The sequence below is a fragment of the Gigantopelta aegis genome, chromosome 5 (assembly GCF_016097555.1).
Source record: "Gigantopelta aegis isolate Gae_Host chromosome 5, Gae_host_genome, whole genome shotgun sequence".
NCBI lineage: Eukaryota > Metazoa > Mollusca > Gastropoda > Neomphalida > Peltospiridae > Gigantopelta > Gigantopelta aegis.
Genome location: NC_054703.1, coordinates 5609512 through 5629262, shown reverse-complemented (window position 1 = coordinate 5629262; position 19751 = coordinate 5609512). Strand labels below are relative to the sequence as shown.

Here is a 19751-nt window from a genome sequence, read left to right as displayed (position 1 = left end):
TCTTACCTCTAGGCCTACTGCTAAAAGAAGTGACAAAAGTTTGCAAGTTTTGGCAACTTAATTATTTTCCTCAAGATTTCCAAGCTTTAAAACCTAGAGCACTTAAATGTAGTCTTTATAAATAAATACCTTTTAAAAGTGTTCAGAAAATACAAATACTCCAGTTGACGGAGTGACCAACAGAACAGGACACATGTGTGGTCAAGGATTACGCTACAGCTGGTCAAAGGGAAATAATTAACAAGCTGTTTTATCTAAATTTAAAAACAGAATGACTGTCGGTAGACAAACATGTCTGCAGAAGCGGGGTGTGGGAACTGGACTCATTAGTATATATAGTGGTTATATCCTTGCGTGTGTGTGTGTGTGTGTGTGTGTGTGTGTGTGTGTGTGTGTGTGTGTGTATGTGTGTGTGTGTGTGTGTGTGTGTGTAGGGGGGGGGGGGGTAGTAGTTTAGTTGGCAGTGTTCTGTTGAAGTGCTTGGGTTGCTAGGTCGAACCTCTTCGACGGAACCATTGTTGTTTTTTTTCAAACCCAACTAACTGGCCATGGCTGATTTATCAAAGTCCATATGGTATGTGGTGTTTTGTATGTTAGAAAATGCACATAACAGAGCTCTTTGTGCTAATATGAAACTGTAGCGAGTTTCCTCTGAAGATTAACCAAAGAAAGAAATGTTTTATTTAACGACGCACTCAACACATTTTATTTACGGTTATATGGCGTCAGACATATGGTTAAGGACCACACAGATTTTGAGAGGAAACCCGCTGTCGCCACATAGGCTACTCTTTTACGACAAGCAGCAAGGGATCTTTTATTTGCGCTTCCCACAGGCAGGATAGCACAAACCATGGCCTTTGTTGAACCAGTTATGGATCACTGGTCGGTGCAAGTCGTTTACACCTACCTATTGAGCCTTGCGGAGCACTCACTCAGGGTTTGGAGTGGGTATCTGGATTAAAAACCCCATGCCTCGACTGGGATCCGAACCCAGTACCTACCAGCCTGTAGACCGATGGCTAACCACGACGCCACCGAGGCCGGTCGAAGATTAACCAATGTAGGGCATACTCTAGTAGTGTTGTTAAACAAAACCAACTTTATTTTTACTTTACGTCTCAGAATTACCAGATGTCTGACATCCAAATGCCAAATTAGTAATTAATCAATGAGCTCTAGTGGTGTCGTTAAACAAAAAAAAATTGTTTGTTCTTAAGTGTGGTAGGTACTAGGTTAAAAGATGATGATGATAATAACTAATTTAACGAGCTCATATACCACTAGGGTTTCCAACACGCCCATCCAGTCCCACCTCCGATAAGATCGGTGGCCTGATAACTAGTTTAACGTGCTCATATACCACTAGGGTTTCCAACACGCCCATCCCAAGTCCCACCTCCGATAAGATCGGTGGCCTGATAACTAGTTTAACGTGCTCATATACCACTAGGGTTTCCAACACGCCCATCCAGAGTCCCACCTCCGATAAGATCGGTGGCCTGATAACTAGTTTAACGTGCTCATATACCACTAGGGTTTCCAACACGCCCATCCAGAGTCCCACCTCCGATAAGATCGGTGGCCTGATAACTAGTAGAGTAGAGTTGAAAATGGGCAGAATTTCGAAAATAGCAATTAGTAGGTTCAACTCGCCGGCCTACTTTTAATCCAGTGTGAGTTTTAACATCTCAATAGGCAGGTGCAAGGTTACTACACAGACTATTTGTCACTGAATATTGAAGAATGTGTCCTTAGTGTGTTGCCGTTGTAAGATGTTTACAACTAATAAACTATTTTAACGACACTAGTAAATATAGTTTAGAATATCAGTGTCTGGGTATATCCAATGTGTTTTTGGTATTTCTAATAATTTTAATAGCTCAAACAGAATTTGGCCTCCCATTACACACACACACACACACACACAGACACACATAGACGACACAACACTCTCTCACACACATAACACTCAAACACACGCACACACTCACGCACACACATACACAATCCTCTCACATACGCACACGCACACACTCACGCACACAGAGACAACACACACACGGAAATAAAATAGTTTAACCTAGTACAAACACTAGAACAATCGGAAACACATTTAACAAACAGCCACTAATATTTTATATACAAAAATTTACTTAATATGTAATTTTAGTCGTTAAAATGTTTCAGCAACAAACTGTCCTCAGCCCAGATAGGTGAGAAACGGGCATATCCCCAGGAAAGCGTGCTTGAAACCTAAATGGATCTAAGTATGAAAAGAAAGTTAAAATACAAAATGGAAACTCAAACAGTGTGTAGGAATAATGTTCACTCAATGGAGAGGCTTGATGGATAAACACTTGTGAGCCCCCGAATACAGAAACAATATCAATGTCCAATTTCACTATTTAATTTTAAATTTTTTTTTCTTTAAAAAAAAAACAAAAAACATTATTTAGCTTACAAAGTATCTATGTAAGTGGGGGAAAATCTATAGCGTAATGAATTAATGATGACATTAAAGGCGCTCAAGCACGAATTTAGTGGGCCTTATTTCTCTAAATATGGATTATAAATGGAAAGTACATTCATTTGGAATACCAAACCTAGTTACTGTATGATTCAAAACCTTTTAATTCAACTACGATCTAGGGAATTCCATGACACGCATCATTTTTAAAAGTTAGAACTCTTCATGTTTATAAGTTAAAAAATTACGGCAAAACAGACTCGTAGTGATGAGGCTATATATACGACAACCGTATAATGTATTTTTGAATTTTATATAAACGACCGCCGTGTATAGAGACTTGGCAAATGGGGGCCGGCTATATACATGGCAAATAATAATAAAAATATATTATTAATTTCATAACGAAAATAATTGCGAATACGCTGAAATAAAATAATAAACATTCAGAACATGAACTCGCCATTTATTATTATTATTATTATTATTAAATTATTTTGACTGGTTCGCAAAGTGGTCATTCGGTTTAATGTATAGCATAAAAAAAACCCCAGTGTACTGCCGCATGTTTTGTTGTCCAAAGGTTGGCTTAATTATTACCAATCTGGCATGATTCTACAAGTAAGGTTTTGATTGGTCGAATGAAAGGTCAACTGGACATGAGCTCCAACGGGCTGCTGTTGGATCCACATGTAATAGTGGAGCTAATTTTAATTAGATTGAATTATTATATAACCCAGTTGAATCCAATTCTACGTTCAGGGACAAGTTCAGCCTGCCGTATGCGCGTGTGTGCACACACGTTAATCTTGCATTTTTATATGTTTAGAGTTTTTCGCATACGACTAACGATACATTTATCTATAGGTGCAAAGGCCTAACTAGTAGGGATTGTCGACGTTTAACATGCTTCTGTTACTAAAATAAATTAATGTATAAGCTTATTATCATTCAGTACATGTTTTTATTATTTTTTAATAACTTATTTTTATTGTTGTTGTTTTTCTATTTACCCTACGTCGCATAGAACGGTCAAGCGTTCTCGTTACACGAGCTTGGTAAATCGTTTTCACACTGCTGTTATTCCGGGAATGCCCGTCACGTGACTCAAAATAATACGTCACACCTCTGCTCTCCAAGTAGCCGTTAATTTTCTCAGAATTATGGACCATACCCATAATTCAATCATTTTTTATAAAATATCAATAATAAGTGTGATATGGTGGTTATGTAGATGGTTAAATAAAGTACTTTTAGGTACAAATCAAATGTATATATATATATTGTCATATAATACCTTGCTGGGTCAATAATTAGGTCAGCCACCTGTGAGAGAGCGCGTTTAATGTGATCAACAATTTCACGTCTTTATCGTTATTATACATTTCTCATGATCACATTAAAAATATATACATACGCGTAAACTGACATTGGATTAAATTCACTAGAAAAAAAAACCCCACAAAACAAACAAAATATATTCTTAACAAAATCAGTTAGGAGCCAGTGGATATCTTCAACATGTTTCCACGAATGTGAATGAAACTATCGTTCGCGCAGTCTGTGTTGCCCGCTTAATTAAGACTTACCCCCCCCCCCCCCCCCCCAAACAAAAAACAAAAAAGAAAAGAAAAAGAAAAAAGAAAAAAAAGATCTCTCTACAGTACAAAACCACTATAGCTTTTTTTTTTTTCATAATTACATACCTTCTTTATGACTATACAGTTCCAATCTGTAAATACTATTTTGCTATAAACGCTTGGATTGGTCCAATTGATACCATGTGACTTAGAAAAACGACGTTCATAACTGCATGAATCTCATTTATTGCACTACTTTCAGCAATCATGCTTAGAAAACAAAAGAAGAGATCGTTTCAGCTATTTTCTTTATTTGAAATTAATAAAACTATTCTTTATTAGTTAGTAGTTAATTAGTAAATATTATTTACTGTTTAACATTGTTTGTATTTATGTATAAAAGAATGTCAAAATTCCCTCATTCGGCTACTGACGGAAAAAGCCGAACTACAGAATGTGGATTCGCCTGATTCCGTGTCTTAATATCCTGAAGAAATAGTTCGATTGTTATTTCACAGCATTTTATATCAATGGAATTATTATCCACATGGAATTATAAAAAAATTAAACATAATATTTGACGTTCATGCAAGTATGAAGCACAGAACCGCTTTACACTTGTGTATGAAATACTTCAAGCTACGCCGTTTAATTTACTATTACATATGGGCTAGCCCAGAAGTTATCACGGGGGGTGGGGGTGGGAGTGGGGGTGCCCGTGTTAGGAGGCAATGCAATTAAGTATTATAGGTCAGCTGCATGCCCCCCCCCCCCCCACGCAAACGTAATTTAAATAACATTGTGCTTTCTAGGTGATGTGATATTTTTTTTTAATCCCCCACCCCAAAAAGGTGCTTAATTATTTTTAATGACAATGAAACAACACAATTATTAGCTTATTCTCTATCTGGGTAATATTGATTTTAAAAAACAACAGAAGAAGAAAACGTCTCATACCCCACTGGCGTAGGAAGCGGGAGTGTGGGGGTGGTGGGGGGTGGGGGTGGGGGGGGTGGGGGTGGGGGATGGGTAACGGGTCATGTGCCCCTTCCACTTTTCGTGATCCAGTATGGTTTATATCTAATTATATTTATATATATGTATGTGTGCCCCTCATCCCCCTTTTGGCACCTTCCTACGTCACTGTACCCCCAGATCCCCTCTTGTGACTGTTTCAAGAACTACCCTTACCTACATGATGCTTGACACACTAACTCTCATCATACAATATCCTAACTCTTTTTTTTTTATCTGACAACATTCACAAAAGATTTTGTTTTCAGAAGTAACCGTGTAGGGCGTCGTGACATTTTATCACGGGGAACTAATTGGTGGCAAACACGGAACTGTTGACAAAGACGGGCTGCGGTCAGTGTGACGCAGCTATCGCATTACTCATCCGGCTGGGACGTTTTTCATAACGCACGCGAATATTTACCAAGAGTCGGCTATCATGCATGGCAAACAAGATATTGAACCCAATTATAATACAATATCCTCTTAACGATGTGGTAGTCAAACATGTACATGTGCTGTATGATAGATTTAATACACTCCCCTCAAATTTCACTTCGTCTTCAACACTGTGTATAAAGGGCACCCAATGCATAAGATGGCTTACATGAGCAGGTGGTCTTTGTATGAAGGTGAGGGGCGGCAAGTAGCCCAGGGTTAAAGCACTCGTCGTCGGTGGGCCCGTTGGGCTATTTCTCATTCCAGCCCGTTGGGCTATTTCTCATTCCAGCCCGTTGGGCTATTTCTCGTTCCAGCCAGTGCACCACCACTGGTATATCAAAGGCCGTGGTATGTGCCATCCTGTTTGTGGGATGGTACATATATTTAAAAGATCCCTTGCTACTAATGGAAAAATATAGCGGGTTTCCTCTCTAAGACTATATGTCAGAATTACCAAATGTTTGACATCCATTAGACAGTGATTAATACGTCAATGTGCTCTAGTGGTGTGATTAAACAAAACGTTTTTGTTAATAAGGGGACGGATTTAGCTAAGTCAGTAAGCAGAGCACTTGCCTGAGATGCTTGGGTAATGGGATCAAATCTCATCGGCAGACCCTTTGGTTATTTTCCCGTCCCAACCAGTGCCCAATGTCTGGTATATGAAAGGCTGTGGTATAAGGTGTCTGTGGAAGAGTGCATATAAAACACTCCTTGCTATAATACTGGGGGGGGGGGGGGGGGGATATAAGCATGTTAATCAAGTTGTGACATTTGTGGGCATACGAAATACATTCATATATATTACTAATATAAAATAAACCAAGTTTCCTCTGAAGACCATGCCCCACAATAACCAAATGCTTGATATCGAATAGCGAATGATTAATAAATCAATGTGCTCTAGTGGTATCATTAAACAAAACAAACTGAAGACTATGGGCCGACTTCATATGTCTAGGTTATCGGTGGGTTTTGGAAACATATGGGTTAAACCTAGGTTAAACCCTGGGTCATGTTTACTGTGCATTTCACATGTCTGGTTTTCAATAACCCTAACTTAACACTGGGTTTGCTCAAAGTAACTTTTCTTCATAGATAATTTAGCCAGCAAAATAGTGTTTTACATCAGTATGGCAGAGACATTAAATGTGAACGTATTTTTAGAGACCATTTTAACCCACTACAGTTGCAGATAAAGGGTGGGGGATCAGGGGGTTCGACCCCCCCCCCCCTTTTTTTTTTGACAAGATGCCATTTTGTCTTTTTAAAATTTTCTTTTAGCACGACTGTATATAGGTAATAATACATGAGTGGCCGTTAGATACCATTTATCTTACAAGTTGTTTTAAAATGTATCTTACGAGCGAAAGCGAGTTTGATACGTTTTTAATCAGCAAATCAGGTTTTAAGCAAATTTTAACATCTTTTTCGACTAAAAGTTATTTACAGCCCTTCCGCTTGTAGCTAAGTTATGCGTCAGGTTGTCAGGTTAACTATACATTACAGTGTAATTGATTTCGATTGTGCTGTTTTTCCATTGGATGAATGACATTGGTGACCTAAACATCACCTAGAAGTAGCCAGTCATATGTCTTGAAATTGTTAACACACGTACATGTTAACAAGTATGTGTACAAAATAACAAATGATGTTCTCACCAAAGGGTGTGTAAGAAAATTAGATCCACCCCTTCACACAACAATTATTCACCATGTTCGTGGCGAACTAACAACAAAGCGCCTGAGATATATAGATGATAATAAACAAGATACCAGTTATTATAAAAAAAAATCATGAGTGAAATAATTTTTAGTTGTCATGAACTTTAGCGAGGGACATAAATTTGATAATAACCGGTATCTCATTTAGTATTCTATTTATTACCCCAACTATTTTTTCTTGAAACGCCTTTATTTTAGACGCACATGTACGTACATGTAAAAAAAACGATATAAACCACTTTACACACTGTTCTGGGTATTGCTATTGCTTTGTATTTTAATCACACTCACAGATAGTTTTCCTAAACAAAAGTTATCTTTATTCTGCTAAAAATATATATATATATAATGAATTGCACTAAAATGACATTTTGTTATAATTTTAACACTAAAAACAGTCGGAATCATCCCACTATCCCCGATTTCACTAGCCCTGAAAAATGACCAATTAATGGCTGCCATGGATGTTCCATTTCTTTAGACTACTCCCCTGTACATATAAACTATTAATAAATAAACACGTCTTGTTTTACTGATTAGGTAGACACAATAGATGAGATACCCTTAATGCCTCAATTGAAAACGTGGAGTACTTACTTAATCCTCTTCGTACAATTCCTTTATCTATAAACATGTGTTGTTTTAATATCACCATTACTGTCAATACATAATTAGTAGGGACCTTTATATATGAATGTTGCAAATGTGACTATACAGATAAATGCTCGCTGCGCGTTATGGCGGAGGTAACCTTTGTAGAGGGTGCTAGAGGCAATAAAGTAGCAATTTTGGATGAATGTATTATTGAAGTGCTAATACAGTGCTATTACCATAAACACTATCGAATAAAACATTTAACTATATTAATTTTTGTAAATACTTATTTGATTTAGTTTGTTTATAATGGGGATGACAACCGGTGGCAGTAACAGCCAATATGACTGACAATCTGGGGCTAGTGGAACCAGGGCTAGTGGAATCAGGGCTAGTGGGGCTAACTCAAACAGTCATGAACGAAAATTCTTTAAACGTCTATCACAAATTGCAGTCTTATTATGACATGCTTTCATGTTGTCTCATCTTAATAAAGGGAAAAAAAGGCGAGATCGGCCTACAGATTTGAAAATTTAACAAAACGTATTCTCGTTACCATCAGGTGTACGGGTTCCTTTTTGGTTTTGGAGTGTGGGGTGGGGGAGGCTGGATTTTGCCCCAATTAAAGGGAAATGCCTAATTCTGGGTAACAACGTTTATTCATCTGTGCACTATTACCAACAGGTATGTAGGGTTCTGTACACATTTTACGTGGATTATAACTAATATTGTGAGTAGAATTATGGAAATACACAGTGAAACGTTTTCAGGCCAGCTTATTTTGGCCAAACATCTCCATCATTTTTGCCCGAATATGGTTTGCCCCACACTGTGGGGGGGGGGGGGGGGGGGAGGAGAGGAGATGGCTGATCCCCCCACCTCCCCCCATCTTGTACGCGAATGCCAATAATATACTATCAAAGAGTTTGAACTACAAAGTAATGAAGTGTAAGCAATGCCTCGCTTATGTCCCTTTCTAGATCTGCGGGTAACCCATGTAAAAAGCGTGGTTTTGTAAACACGGGTAAAACACACACATGTGAAATGCACCACGGGTGTGTAGGTCTTGGTCAAGTTTTTCAGTGATTTATGTAAACCAGTGTTAAACCTAGGTTATCATATAACCTGGTGTTATGAAACCCAGACATGTGAAATCGACCCTATGGGTTTCCTCTCGATAACTGTCAGAATTAACTGGTAGCAGATAATGAATTCATGACTGCTGTAGTGTAGTAATAACCACAATGAACGGTTTGTATGCATACGGACCCCAACATTCCATCTGACAATACAGCACAAACCACAGGTTTTTTTAAAATGTATGTAACAGATATGGTTGGAACACGAAGTAATACTCATGTGTGCTTTTTAACGGCCAACTACCTCTACATCCCATGCACTGCAATAAAATGGCTGTCACAGTACTACAGTCAAACCTGTCCTAGCAGCTACCTGTGTAATGATATTATATTTTAATTCTCCCAAATAATCCAATAGTATAACTGATCCGTATAAAGCAGCCGCCTGTGTCTAGAGACCACATTTTTATTCTCCCAAACCATCAAATAATAGTATAAACTGACCTGTGTTAAGCAGCCACCTGTGTTAAGAGATCACATTTTTATTCTACCAAATCATGTAACAAGTTGACCTGTATTAAACAACCACCTGTTATATGAGACCACGTTTTTATTCTAAATCATCTAACATATTATAAATTGACCTGTATTAAACAACCGCCTGTGTTAAGAGACCATATTTTTATTCTCCGAAATCATCTAATACAGTATAAACTAACCTGTATTAAACAGCCACCTGTATAAAGAGACCACATTTTTATTCTCCCATATCATCTAATACAGTATAAACTAACCTGTATTAAACAGCCACCTGTGTTAATAGACCACATTTTTATTCTCAAATCATCTAATACAATATAAACTAACCTGTATTAAACAGCCACCTGTGCTAATAGACCACATTTTTATTCTCCTAAATCATCTAATATATTATAAACTGACCTGTATTAAACAACCACCTGTGTTAATAGACCAGTTTTATTCTCCTAAATCATCTAATATAGTAGAAACTGACCTGTATTAAGCAGCCACCTGTGTTAAGAGACCAGTTTTATTCTCCCAAATCCATCTAATACAGTATAAACTAACCTGTATTAAACAGCCACCTGTGTAATGGGACCACATTTTTATTCTCCCAAATCATCTAACATATTATAAACTGACCTGTATTAAACAACCACCTGTGTTAAGAGACCACACTTTTATTCTCCCAAATCATCTAACATATTATAAACAGACCTGTATTAAACAACCACCTGTTTTAAGAGACCACACTTTTATTCTTCCAAATCATCTAATATATTATAAAATAACCTGTATTAAACAACCACCTGTGTTAAGAGACAATTTTTTTTATACTTCCTTTTGGTGGCTGCTCAACTCCGGTTCAACTGTAGTTATACCTAAATCATTCCATGTAAGGAGATCCAGTGCCCCACAACTGGTATATCAAAGGCTGTGGTATGTACTGTCTCGTCTATGGGAATGTGTATACATAAGAGATCCCTTGTTACTTTTCAGGAGTAGCCTACATGTGAATGTTTTCAAACTGAGTTTGTTTTATCTTATTGAACAAAGTGATGAAATAACCACGTGTTAGGTATAAAAGGGCTGTAGTTTAAAACGTGCTATGATATAGTAAATATATATGTACAATGTATTCTTCTTTCTTTTCTTTCTCCAGTAAAGCAAAATTCACATACCTTACTTGGTTATTACATTTCACAAGTCAAACACTACACATGAATCGATGATGTCGAAACATTACACACAACAAAATCCACGGTCACAAGTTTCATCTTCATAATTATAATCTTCCACACAATAATTTCCAGAAAATACACTTTTTTTCCCTTCTCAAAACTCTTTGAAACTATGTTGAGGGTAACATTAATTTCTTCCAAGAATTGCAAAGAAACACTGTAATACTGCTTCAGAATTTTTATACATGTATTTGATCGCTTTATTTTAATAATAAAGTTTCAGATTTGTTTAATTTAACTTTATTTTAAACAAGCCGCAAATACTGTAATGGCAGAAGTAAAAAGTTTGTTTAGTAGCAGACGTGAAAAAATCTGTGATGATAGAAATGAAGTTTTTTAGTAGCAGACGTGAAAAATTCTGTGATGGCAAAAATGAAGATATTTTAGTAGCAGACGTGAAAAATTCTGTAACAAGCAGGCGTCAACTCTGTAAGCCGATCCAGTGAAGAGCAGACAGCAACAGACAGATGATTGAAAAAATTACGCTCAGTAAATAACATGATATGAGAATGCTGCAGAAGAAAGGAGCGTGACACAATGGGAAGCACGCACAGAAACGTGAGAATCACAATAAAGACTCCACATTCACACAGGGCCACAATAAAGTCTCCACATTCACACAGGACTACAATCAATCCGATATGATACAGGCAAGGGGCGGGATGAACAGCTCGTGGGAAAGGGTTCACTTGATGCACGGTCGGTCTGGGATCAATCCCCGTCAGTGGGCCCATTTGAGCCATTTCTTGTTCCATCCAGACAACATAATTGGTATATCAAAGGCTGTGGTATGTGCTATCCTGTTTGTGTACAACAAACTACTGCTATAATAAACTAATTATCATTGGGCCCTTCCGATTCGTTATAAAGAGTACCTTACTGTATGTCAGTCATTGGGCCCTTCTGATTCGTTATAAAGAGTACCTTACTGTATGTCAGTCATTGGGCCCTTCCGATTCGTTATAAAGAGTACCGTACTGTATATCAGTCATTGGGCCCTTCCGATTCGTTATAAAGAGTACCTTACTGTATATCAGTCATTGGTCCCTTCCAATTCGTTATAAAGAGTACCTTCGATTCGTTATAAAGAGTACCTTACTGTATGTCAGTCATTGGGCCCTTCCGATTCGTTACAAAGAGTACCTTACTGTATGTCAGTCATTGGGCCCTTCCGATTCGTTACAAAGAGTACCTTACTGTATGTCAGTCATTGGGCCCTTCCGATTCGTTACAAAGAGTACCTTACTGTATGTCAGTCATTGGGCCCTTCCGATTCGTTACAAAGAGTACCTTACTGTATGTCAGTCATTGGGCCCTTCCGATTCGTCACAAAGAGTACCTAACTGTATGTCAGTCATTGGGCCCTTCCGATTCGTCACAAAGAGTACCTTACTGTATGTCAGTCATTGGGCCCTTCCGATTCGTCACAAAGAGTACCTTACTGTATGTCAGTCATTGGACCCTTCCGATTCGTTACAAAGAGTACCTTACTGTATGTCAGTCATTGGGCCCTTCCGATTCGTTACAAAGAGTACCTTACTGTATGTCAGTCATTGGGCCCTTCCGATTCGTTACAAAGAGTACCTTACTGTATGTCAGTCATTGGGCCCTTCCGATTCGTTACAAAGAGTACCGTACTGTATGTCAGTCATTGGGCCCTTCCGATTCATTACAAAGAGTACCTTACTGTATGTCAGTCATTGGGCCCTTCCGATTCGTTACAAAGAGTACCTTACTGTATGTCAGTCATTGGGCCCTTCCGATTCGTTACAAAGAGTACCTTACTGTATATCAGTCATTGGTCCCTTCCGATTCGTTATAAAGAGTACCTTACTGTATGTCAATCATTGGGCACTAGTTGGGACAGGCCCACCCCTCCCCCCCCACCCCACCCCCCGAGGATAGGTCCACCAAGGAGTTTCGATCCTGCAACCAAACACTTCAGGTGAGCCAATTGAATTCTGATTAAATCAAAAGTCATAACCTGCTAGTATACGTTTATGTCTTTGTTTTAATCAGTCATCATAATCGGCCAATAAAAACAGTGGTTGCAGGATTAAAACTATTATTGGAAAAAACGAGTACATATGCAATATGTAATTTTAATAATTCTTCTTTAAACAGAAAAATGAATAACAAGTTCACCATTTAGAACAATGGCAACAGTAGAAAACTTGCATACTTACAGAAAAGTAAAATTTTCAAACCATTTCTTCACTTTCACAAATGTTCACATAAATCCATTTAATAAAACAAAACAAAACACTGCTCTTCTATGTCATGAAACATGCTATAGATTCTCGAAGTTCCACCACTGAATATTAGAAATAGAACACAAATCTGTAAGCCACACCCAGACACAATGTATATTGGTGAGTGACAGGCAAGAGGAATGAAGATTACAGACCGATTAGATGCAGCATCAGAGAGAACAAATATTAGATCAGCAGAATCCCATTTCGGACATTTTTACCAGCTCAAAATTTGTTTGTCGAGCACAAATGGATTCTGATCAAACTTGGTTCAAGCCAATATTTAACAACACCCCAGCACATTTTAAACTACGGCTATTTGGTGTCTAACATATGGTTATTTCTACACTTGGTCTAGATAGTGAGAGAAAGGAAAGGAATGTTTGTTTAATGACACCTCAGCACATTTTAAACTACAGCTATTTGGTGTCTAACATATGGTTATTTCTACACTTGGTCTAGATAGTGAGAGAAAGGAAAGGAATTTTTGTTTAACGACACCTCAGCACATTTTAAACTACGGCTCTTTGGTGTCTATCATATGGTTATTTCTACACTTGGTATAGATAGTGAGAGAAAGGAAAGGAATGTTTGTTTAACGACAACTCAGCACATTTTAAACTACGGCTATTTGGTGTCTAACATGGTTATTTCTATACTTGGTCTAGATAGTGAGAGAAAGGAAGGGAAAGATGAAGAGATGAAACCCTCTGCCATCACGTAGGTTACTCCTAAAACTTATGCAGCAAGGGTTCAGTACATACCACTGCCTTTGATGTACAAGTCGTGGAGTAGTCAGACTGTGTAGTTATGCTGCCCATATACTCATAGTCCGTCCCACAGTGATCGAATGCTGTTTTTCATACAATGGAATTTACTACAAGTTATTTATTTCTGAGCCTACTGTTTTCTAAATTGCACACAATATAGTTTATTTTTGATATTTCCAAAACACATTTTTTTTGTGCATTAAACCAAACTGAAATTATTTACAAAAATAATTTTTGTAGGAGGATGGGACAGACTGTAGCTATGCCATTTTAAATTTGGAGAAATAATCTTGAATATTTTCTGAGTCCGGACAATTTATTGTCAATTTATATTACACCCATTCTATCATTACTACACACTACACAATGTGGAAATGCCTAAATACCTTTGGGAGGCGATTATTTATTATACATAATATGGAAATGCCCAAATACTTTTGGAGGCGATTATTTATTATACATAATATGGAAATGCCCAAATACTTTTGGAGGCGATTATTTATTATACATAATATGGAAATGCCCAAATACTTTTGGAGGCGATTATTTATTATACATAATATGGAAATGCCCAAATACTTTTGGAGGCGATTATTTATTATACATAATATGGAAATGCCCAAATACTTTTGGAGGCGATTATTTATTATACATAATATGGAAATGCCCAAATACTTTTGGAGGCGATTATTTATTATACATAATATGGAAATGCCCAAATACTTTTGGAGGCGATTATTTATTATACATAATATGGAAATGCCCAAATACTTTTGGAGGCGATTATTTATTATACATAATATGGAAATGCCCAAATACTTTTGGAGGCGATTATTTATTATACATAATATGGAAATGCCCAAATACTTTTGGAGGCGATTATTTATTATACATAATATGGAAATGCCCAAATACTTTTGGAGGCGATTATTTATTATACATAATATGGAAATGCCCAAATACTTTTGGAGGCGATTATTTATTATACATAATATGGAAATGCCCAAATACTTTTGGAGGCGATTATTTATTATACATAATATGGAAATGCCCAAATACTTTTGGAGGCGATTATTTATTATACATAATATGGAAATGCCCAAATACTTTTGGAGGCGATTATTTATTATACATAATATGGAAATGCCCAAATACTTTTGGAGGCGATTATTTATTATACATAATATGGAAATGCCCAAATACTTTTGGAGGCGATTATTTATTATACATAATATGGAAATGCCCAAATACTTTTGGAGGCGATTATTTATTATACATAATATGGAAATGCCCAAATACTTTTTTATTATACATAATATGGAAATGCCCAAATACTTTTGGAGGCGATTATTTATTATACATAATATGGAAATGCCCAAATACTTTTGGAGGCGATTATTTATTATACATAATATGGAAATGCCCAAATACTTTTGGAGGCGATTATTTATTATACATAATATGGAAATGCCCAAATACTTTTGGAGGCGATTATTTATTATACATAATATGGAAATGCCCAAATACTTTTGGAGGCGATTATTTATTATACATAATATGGAAATGCCCAAATACTTTTGGAGGCGATTATTTATTATACATAATATGGAAATGCCCAAATACTTTTGGAGGCGATTATTTATTATACATAATATGGAAATGCCCAAATACTTTTGGAGGCGATTATTTATTATACATAATATGGAAATGCCCAAATACTTTTGGAGGCGATTATTTATTACACATAATATGGAAATGCCCAAATACTTTTGGAGGCGATTATTTATTACACATAATATGGAAATGCCCAAATACTTTTGGAGGCGATTATTTATTACACATAATATGGAAATGCCCAAATACTTTTGGAGGCGATTATTTATTATACATAATATGGAAATGCCCAAATACTTTTGGAGGCGATTATTTATTATACATAATGTGGAAAGAAGCACAAAACCATCTTTCAGAATCTTGTGATTGTATTACTGGTATACACGCATATTTAATTCATTTGATCATACATATAATGGAATGAATAATAATAATAAAAAATCTGAATACAGGTAATAATATAAAGGAAAATACATTTAAGAACAACTAAAACATATGTCTATGTACAAGTACATTTAGTACAGTGTTACATATATACGTATCTAAACATCAGTAATAATGATCATATTCGCAGAATCTTTACAATGCGTAATTCAGATATACATGTATACTGTTATTCTAACAGTATGAAATGAAGAAAACCATTTTCTCTTTTCATGAATATTTAACCTGACTGGTCGATCACTACGAACTAGTTTAGCCAGTGACCAGCCGTTGGGATATTTCGATCAGCCCCACGTAATACAGGAAGGGTTTCTGCCAAAGGGTAAAATAGGTATGGCGCCATCATAAAAAAGGTTTTGAAGATTTGTTTTTAAGTTAACTATTTACAGAGATGTGAGAGGGGCTAGAACAAAAAACCTTACTGCAGCTAGGGTCCAGGGTCTGCTCATGGGTCTCTGAAGGAAAATTGTTCTTTGCAACCCCTGGAACTGCCAGAAATTACATTCAATGCTAACAAATCTAAACTGGTTATAGCGTATATTATAAGGCACACATCATAAACTTGAAACCGTGAAAACATGCAAATGAACCTTGTGTAGTGAACATGATTGAACATCATGTTTTTTTTTTTTTAGACGAAATGGAAAAGTGCATTTCCGCATAGCTCTCACATCCATGTATTTGACAACATTCATTACTCTTATTATTACTGTATGATTTCTTAACCCTAACCCTAAACTTAACCTATTTTCTGTATGGGTGAGGCATTAAATTCCATAGCCCCATAACCAAAAATTTCTTTCTGGCAGAAACACCGACAGGGGTGATGCAATATGGTGAGAGGTAAGGTTACAGAATGAATTATGTATATATATAGTGGGAATCGGGAGAATAATGCAATTATTAAAATATGTGTTTTTATTAATGCAACTAGCAGATGGAACTTTTAAACATGACACTGCAAACAAACAATAGCAGTTAGCATTTCTGTTGACAGTCAAACCAGCAGAAGCTAGCCATTTGTATTAGTTGCTAGTAACTTCCACCATCTCTTATGCCAAGCACCATAGCAACATCAAGGTGTGAATCTAAGCAAATGGAAGTTTTAAACATGACACTGCCAACAAACAATCATAGCAGTTGGCATTTGTTTTGACAGTCAAACCAGCGGAAGCAGGCCATTTTGGTTTGTCGGTAGTAACTTCCACCATCTCTTATGCCAAGCACCAAAGAAATGTCAAGGTATGAAGCTAAGCAGATGGAAGTTTTAAACATGGCATTGCAAACAAACAATAGTGGTTGGCATTTGTGTTGACAGTCAAACCAGTGGAAGCTAGCCTCTTGTGTTTGTTGGTAGTAACTTCCACAACCTCTTATGCAGAGCACCACAGAAATGTCAAGGTGTGAAGCTAACACAATAATTGTACTTAGTGTGAACCACAATTCACAATTCATGGACAGTTCATTTTACTCATCCAGAATACATTTCTTTTACATTTGTGGGTCTTTTTTTTTTATCAATACATGATTACTTTCTAATGAAATACAATAGTCTGTCCAGATAGCTCAGGTGTGTGCCCAGGACAGTGTGCTTGAACCCTAATTTGGTTATAAGCACGAACATAAGTATAAATGAAAGGAATGTACAACAAACAGGTCTTCTGCCATGTTATTTTTTAATACATGGTCACAGAGATCAATAAAGAAAGAGCATTCCATTTTTTTCAACATGTGTTATGAGGTAATTATATGACCTAATTGTTATGTGAGACCCTAACACTTGACATATTTCAATATTGTTAATATATATCACACAGCAAAGCAAGTAGACATTGGGGGGGGGGGGGGGGGGGGGGGGGGGGGGGGGGCTGACTAAGATTGCTAGCCAAAGCAAAGTTTCTAGGGGGTTTGCTCTCCCCATTATATTTTGAAAACTAGATGTCCTGAAATGCAATTTCCTGCATTTTACAAGTAAAAGTCATCTCTACCTTAAGATTTACTACCAATAAACATTTTGATTCAGAATTGGGGGGGGGGGGGGGGGGGGGGGGCACTACAGGCCCCATCTAGCTGCAGCACCCCCCCACATCGCCGTGCCTATGTATGAAGTGTTGAACCTATTAACTTCCTGCCAAGTTTTATCACCTTAACTGTCTTCATAAATATTTTACAATGTTATTTGCATGGCCACCTCGTAAGCACTTCGATAGACCAATAGCTGCCATGGAAATAGTGGCAGGAAAATATAACTGTTAGTTACACACAGAAAGCTGTGAGTCCTGCAATGCTGTCATATGTTTTCCATCCCTAAGGATATACGCCTTGACAAAAATCACTATGAGCAGCATTCGCCCCCCACAACCCCCCCCCCCCCCCCCCCCCCCCCCCCCAGGTGGTACCAATTGGCAAAATTTTGGGTCCTGGCTCATGGACTAAAAAACCATCCCAGCTTTAATAGCCTTTATACCATGTGCGGTGAGTTCACATTTTCATACGACCTACGTGTACATACATTATCATATTATCAACGACATCGGAAGAATATCAAAGAATGATGTGTCACAGGTTCAAAAATTCTGTGGATAATTCTTAATGATTAAATGATAAATTAAAAAAAAACATTCCCTAGATTGTAGCTTCAATGCACAAACTATATTTTAATGTCAAAATTGAAAAAAAGAAGAAAGAAAACAAAACTGGCTACCATTTGTTTAAATGAATGAATTTCATCACAGTTCAAGGTAAATGCCCATTTTTTCCAAACCATGATTTGTTTTCAGGAAACCCTATCAGTTGAGACTAAGCTAAAAGTACTCGCTATGGAAACTAGCCGAAGCCACAGCAGTATGAATAATGAAACAGTCCACTACTACGTTATATCATCACTCGCATGCTTCATCACGGGGTCTGCAATGGAAAGAATATAGATCTACATTTTGTTTTGTTTTACAAATAAACTGTCTACACATATACATGTGTGCGATCTGTGAAACCTTTAACTATTTTGCCGTATGATTTCCAACAAAGGAATATGATAACTGTGACAATCCGAACAGACTGTAGGTTAGATTTATCAGAACTGTGTTTGACATCAGATACACCATGATTAATAAACCAATATGTTCTGGTGGAAGGAAGGAAGGAAGGAAGGAAGGAAGAAAATGTTTTATTTAACAATGCACTCAACACATTTTATTTATGGTTATATGGCGTCGGACATATGGTTAAGGACCACACAAATATTGAGAGAGGAAACCCACTGTCGCCACTTAATGGGCTACTCTTTTCGATTAGCAGCAAGGGATCTTTTATATGTACCATCCCACAGACAGGATAGTACATACCACGGCCTTTGTTACACCAGTTGTGGAGCACTGGCTGGAATGAGATAGCCCAATGGGTCCACCGATGAGGGATCGATCCCAGACCGACCACGCATCAAGTGAGCGCTTTGCCACTGAGCTATGTCCCGCCCCTCGTGGACACAATAGGATGTACTACATTAGTTGGTACTGTGACCATCCCTCAGACAGGATAGTACATACCACAGCCTTTGTTACATCAGTTGTGGAGCACTGGCTGGAATGAGATAGCCCAATGGGTCCACCGATGAGGGATCGATCCCAGACCGACCACGCATCAAGTGAGCGCTTTGCCACTGAGCTATGTCCCGCCCCTCGTGGACACAATAGGATGTACTACATTAGTTGGTACTGTGACCACCCCTCAGACAGGATAGTACATACCACAGCCTTTGTTACACCAGTTGTGGAGCACTGGCTGGTACGAGAAATAGCCCAATAGGTCCACCGATGGCGGATCGATCCCAGACAGACCGACCATCAAGTGAATGCTTTACCACTGGGCTACGTCCTGTCCATGTTTTGGTGGTGTTATTTACCGAAACAAACTTTTAGAACTTTTTCTTCTTCTCTCCCAGTGTTCTCCATGGCAGACACATGTACATGTGTAGGCCTGGTGTTTAGTTATCTTTGTTTGTTTTGTT

General features: G+C 37.5%; 2 protein-coding genes across 2 annotated transcripts in view; one reads left to right on the top strand and one right to left on the bottom strand.

Annotated features, from left to right (window-relative positions):
• Positions 1-19751, bottom strand: part of LOC121373492 (microtubule-associated protein futsch-like) — a 104704-nt gene that overhangs the window by 13436 nt on the left and 71517 nt on the right. The window lies entirely within an intron of this gene.
• On the top strand, positions 13484-17792 carry LOC121373217. The gene is made up of 2 exons (XM_041499704.1): positions 13484-14946; positions 15031-17792. The coding sequence occupies exons 1-2, from the start codon at positions 14054-14056 to the stop codon at positions 15665-15667; spliced, it is 1530 nt and encodes a 509-aa protein (XP_041355638.1). The 5' UTR covers positions 13484-14053; the 3' UTR covers positions 15668-17792.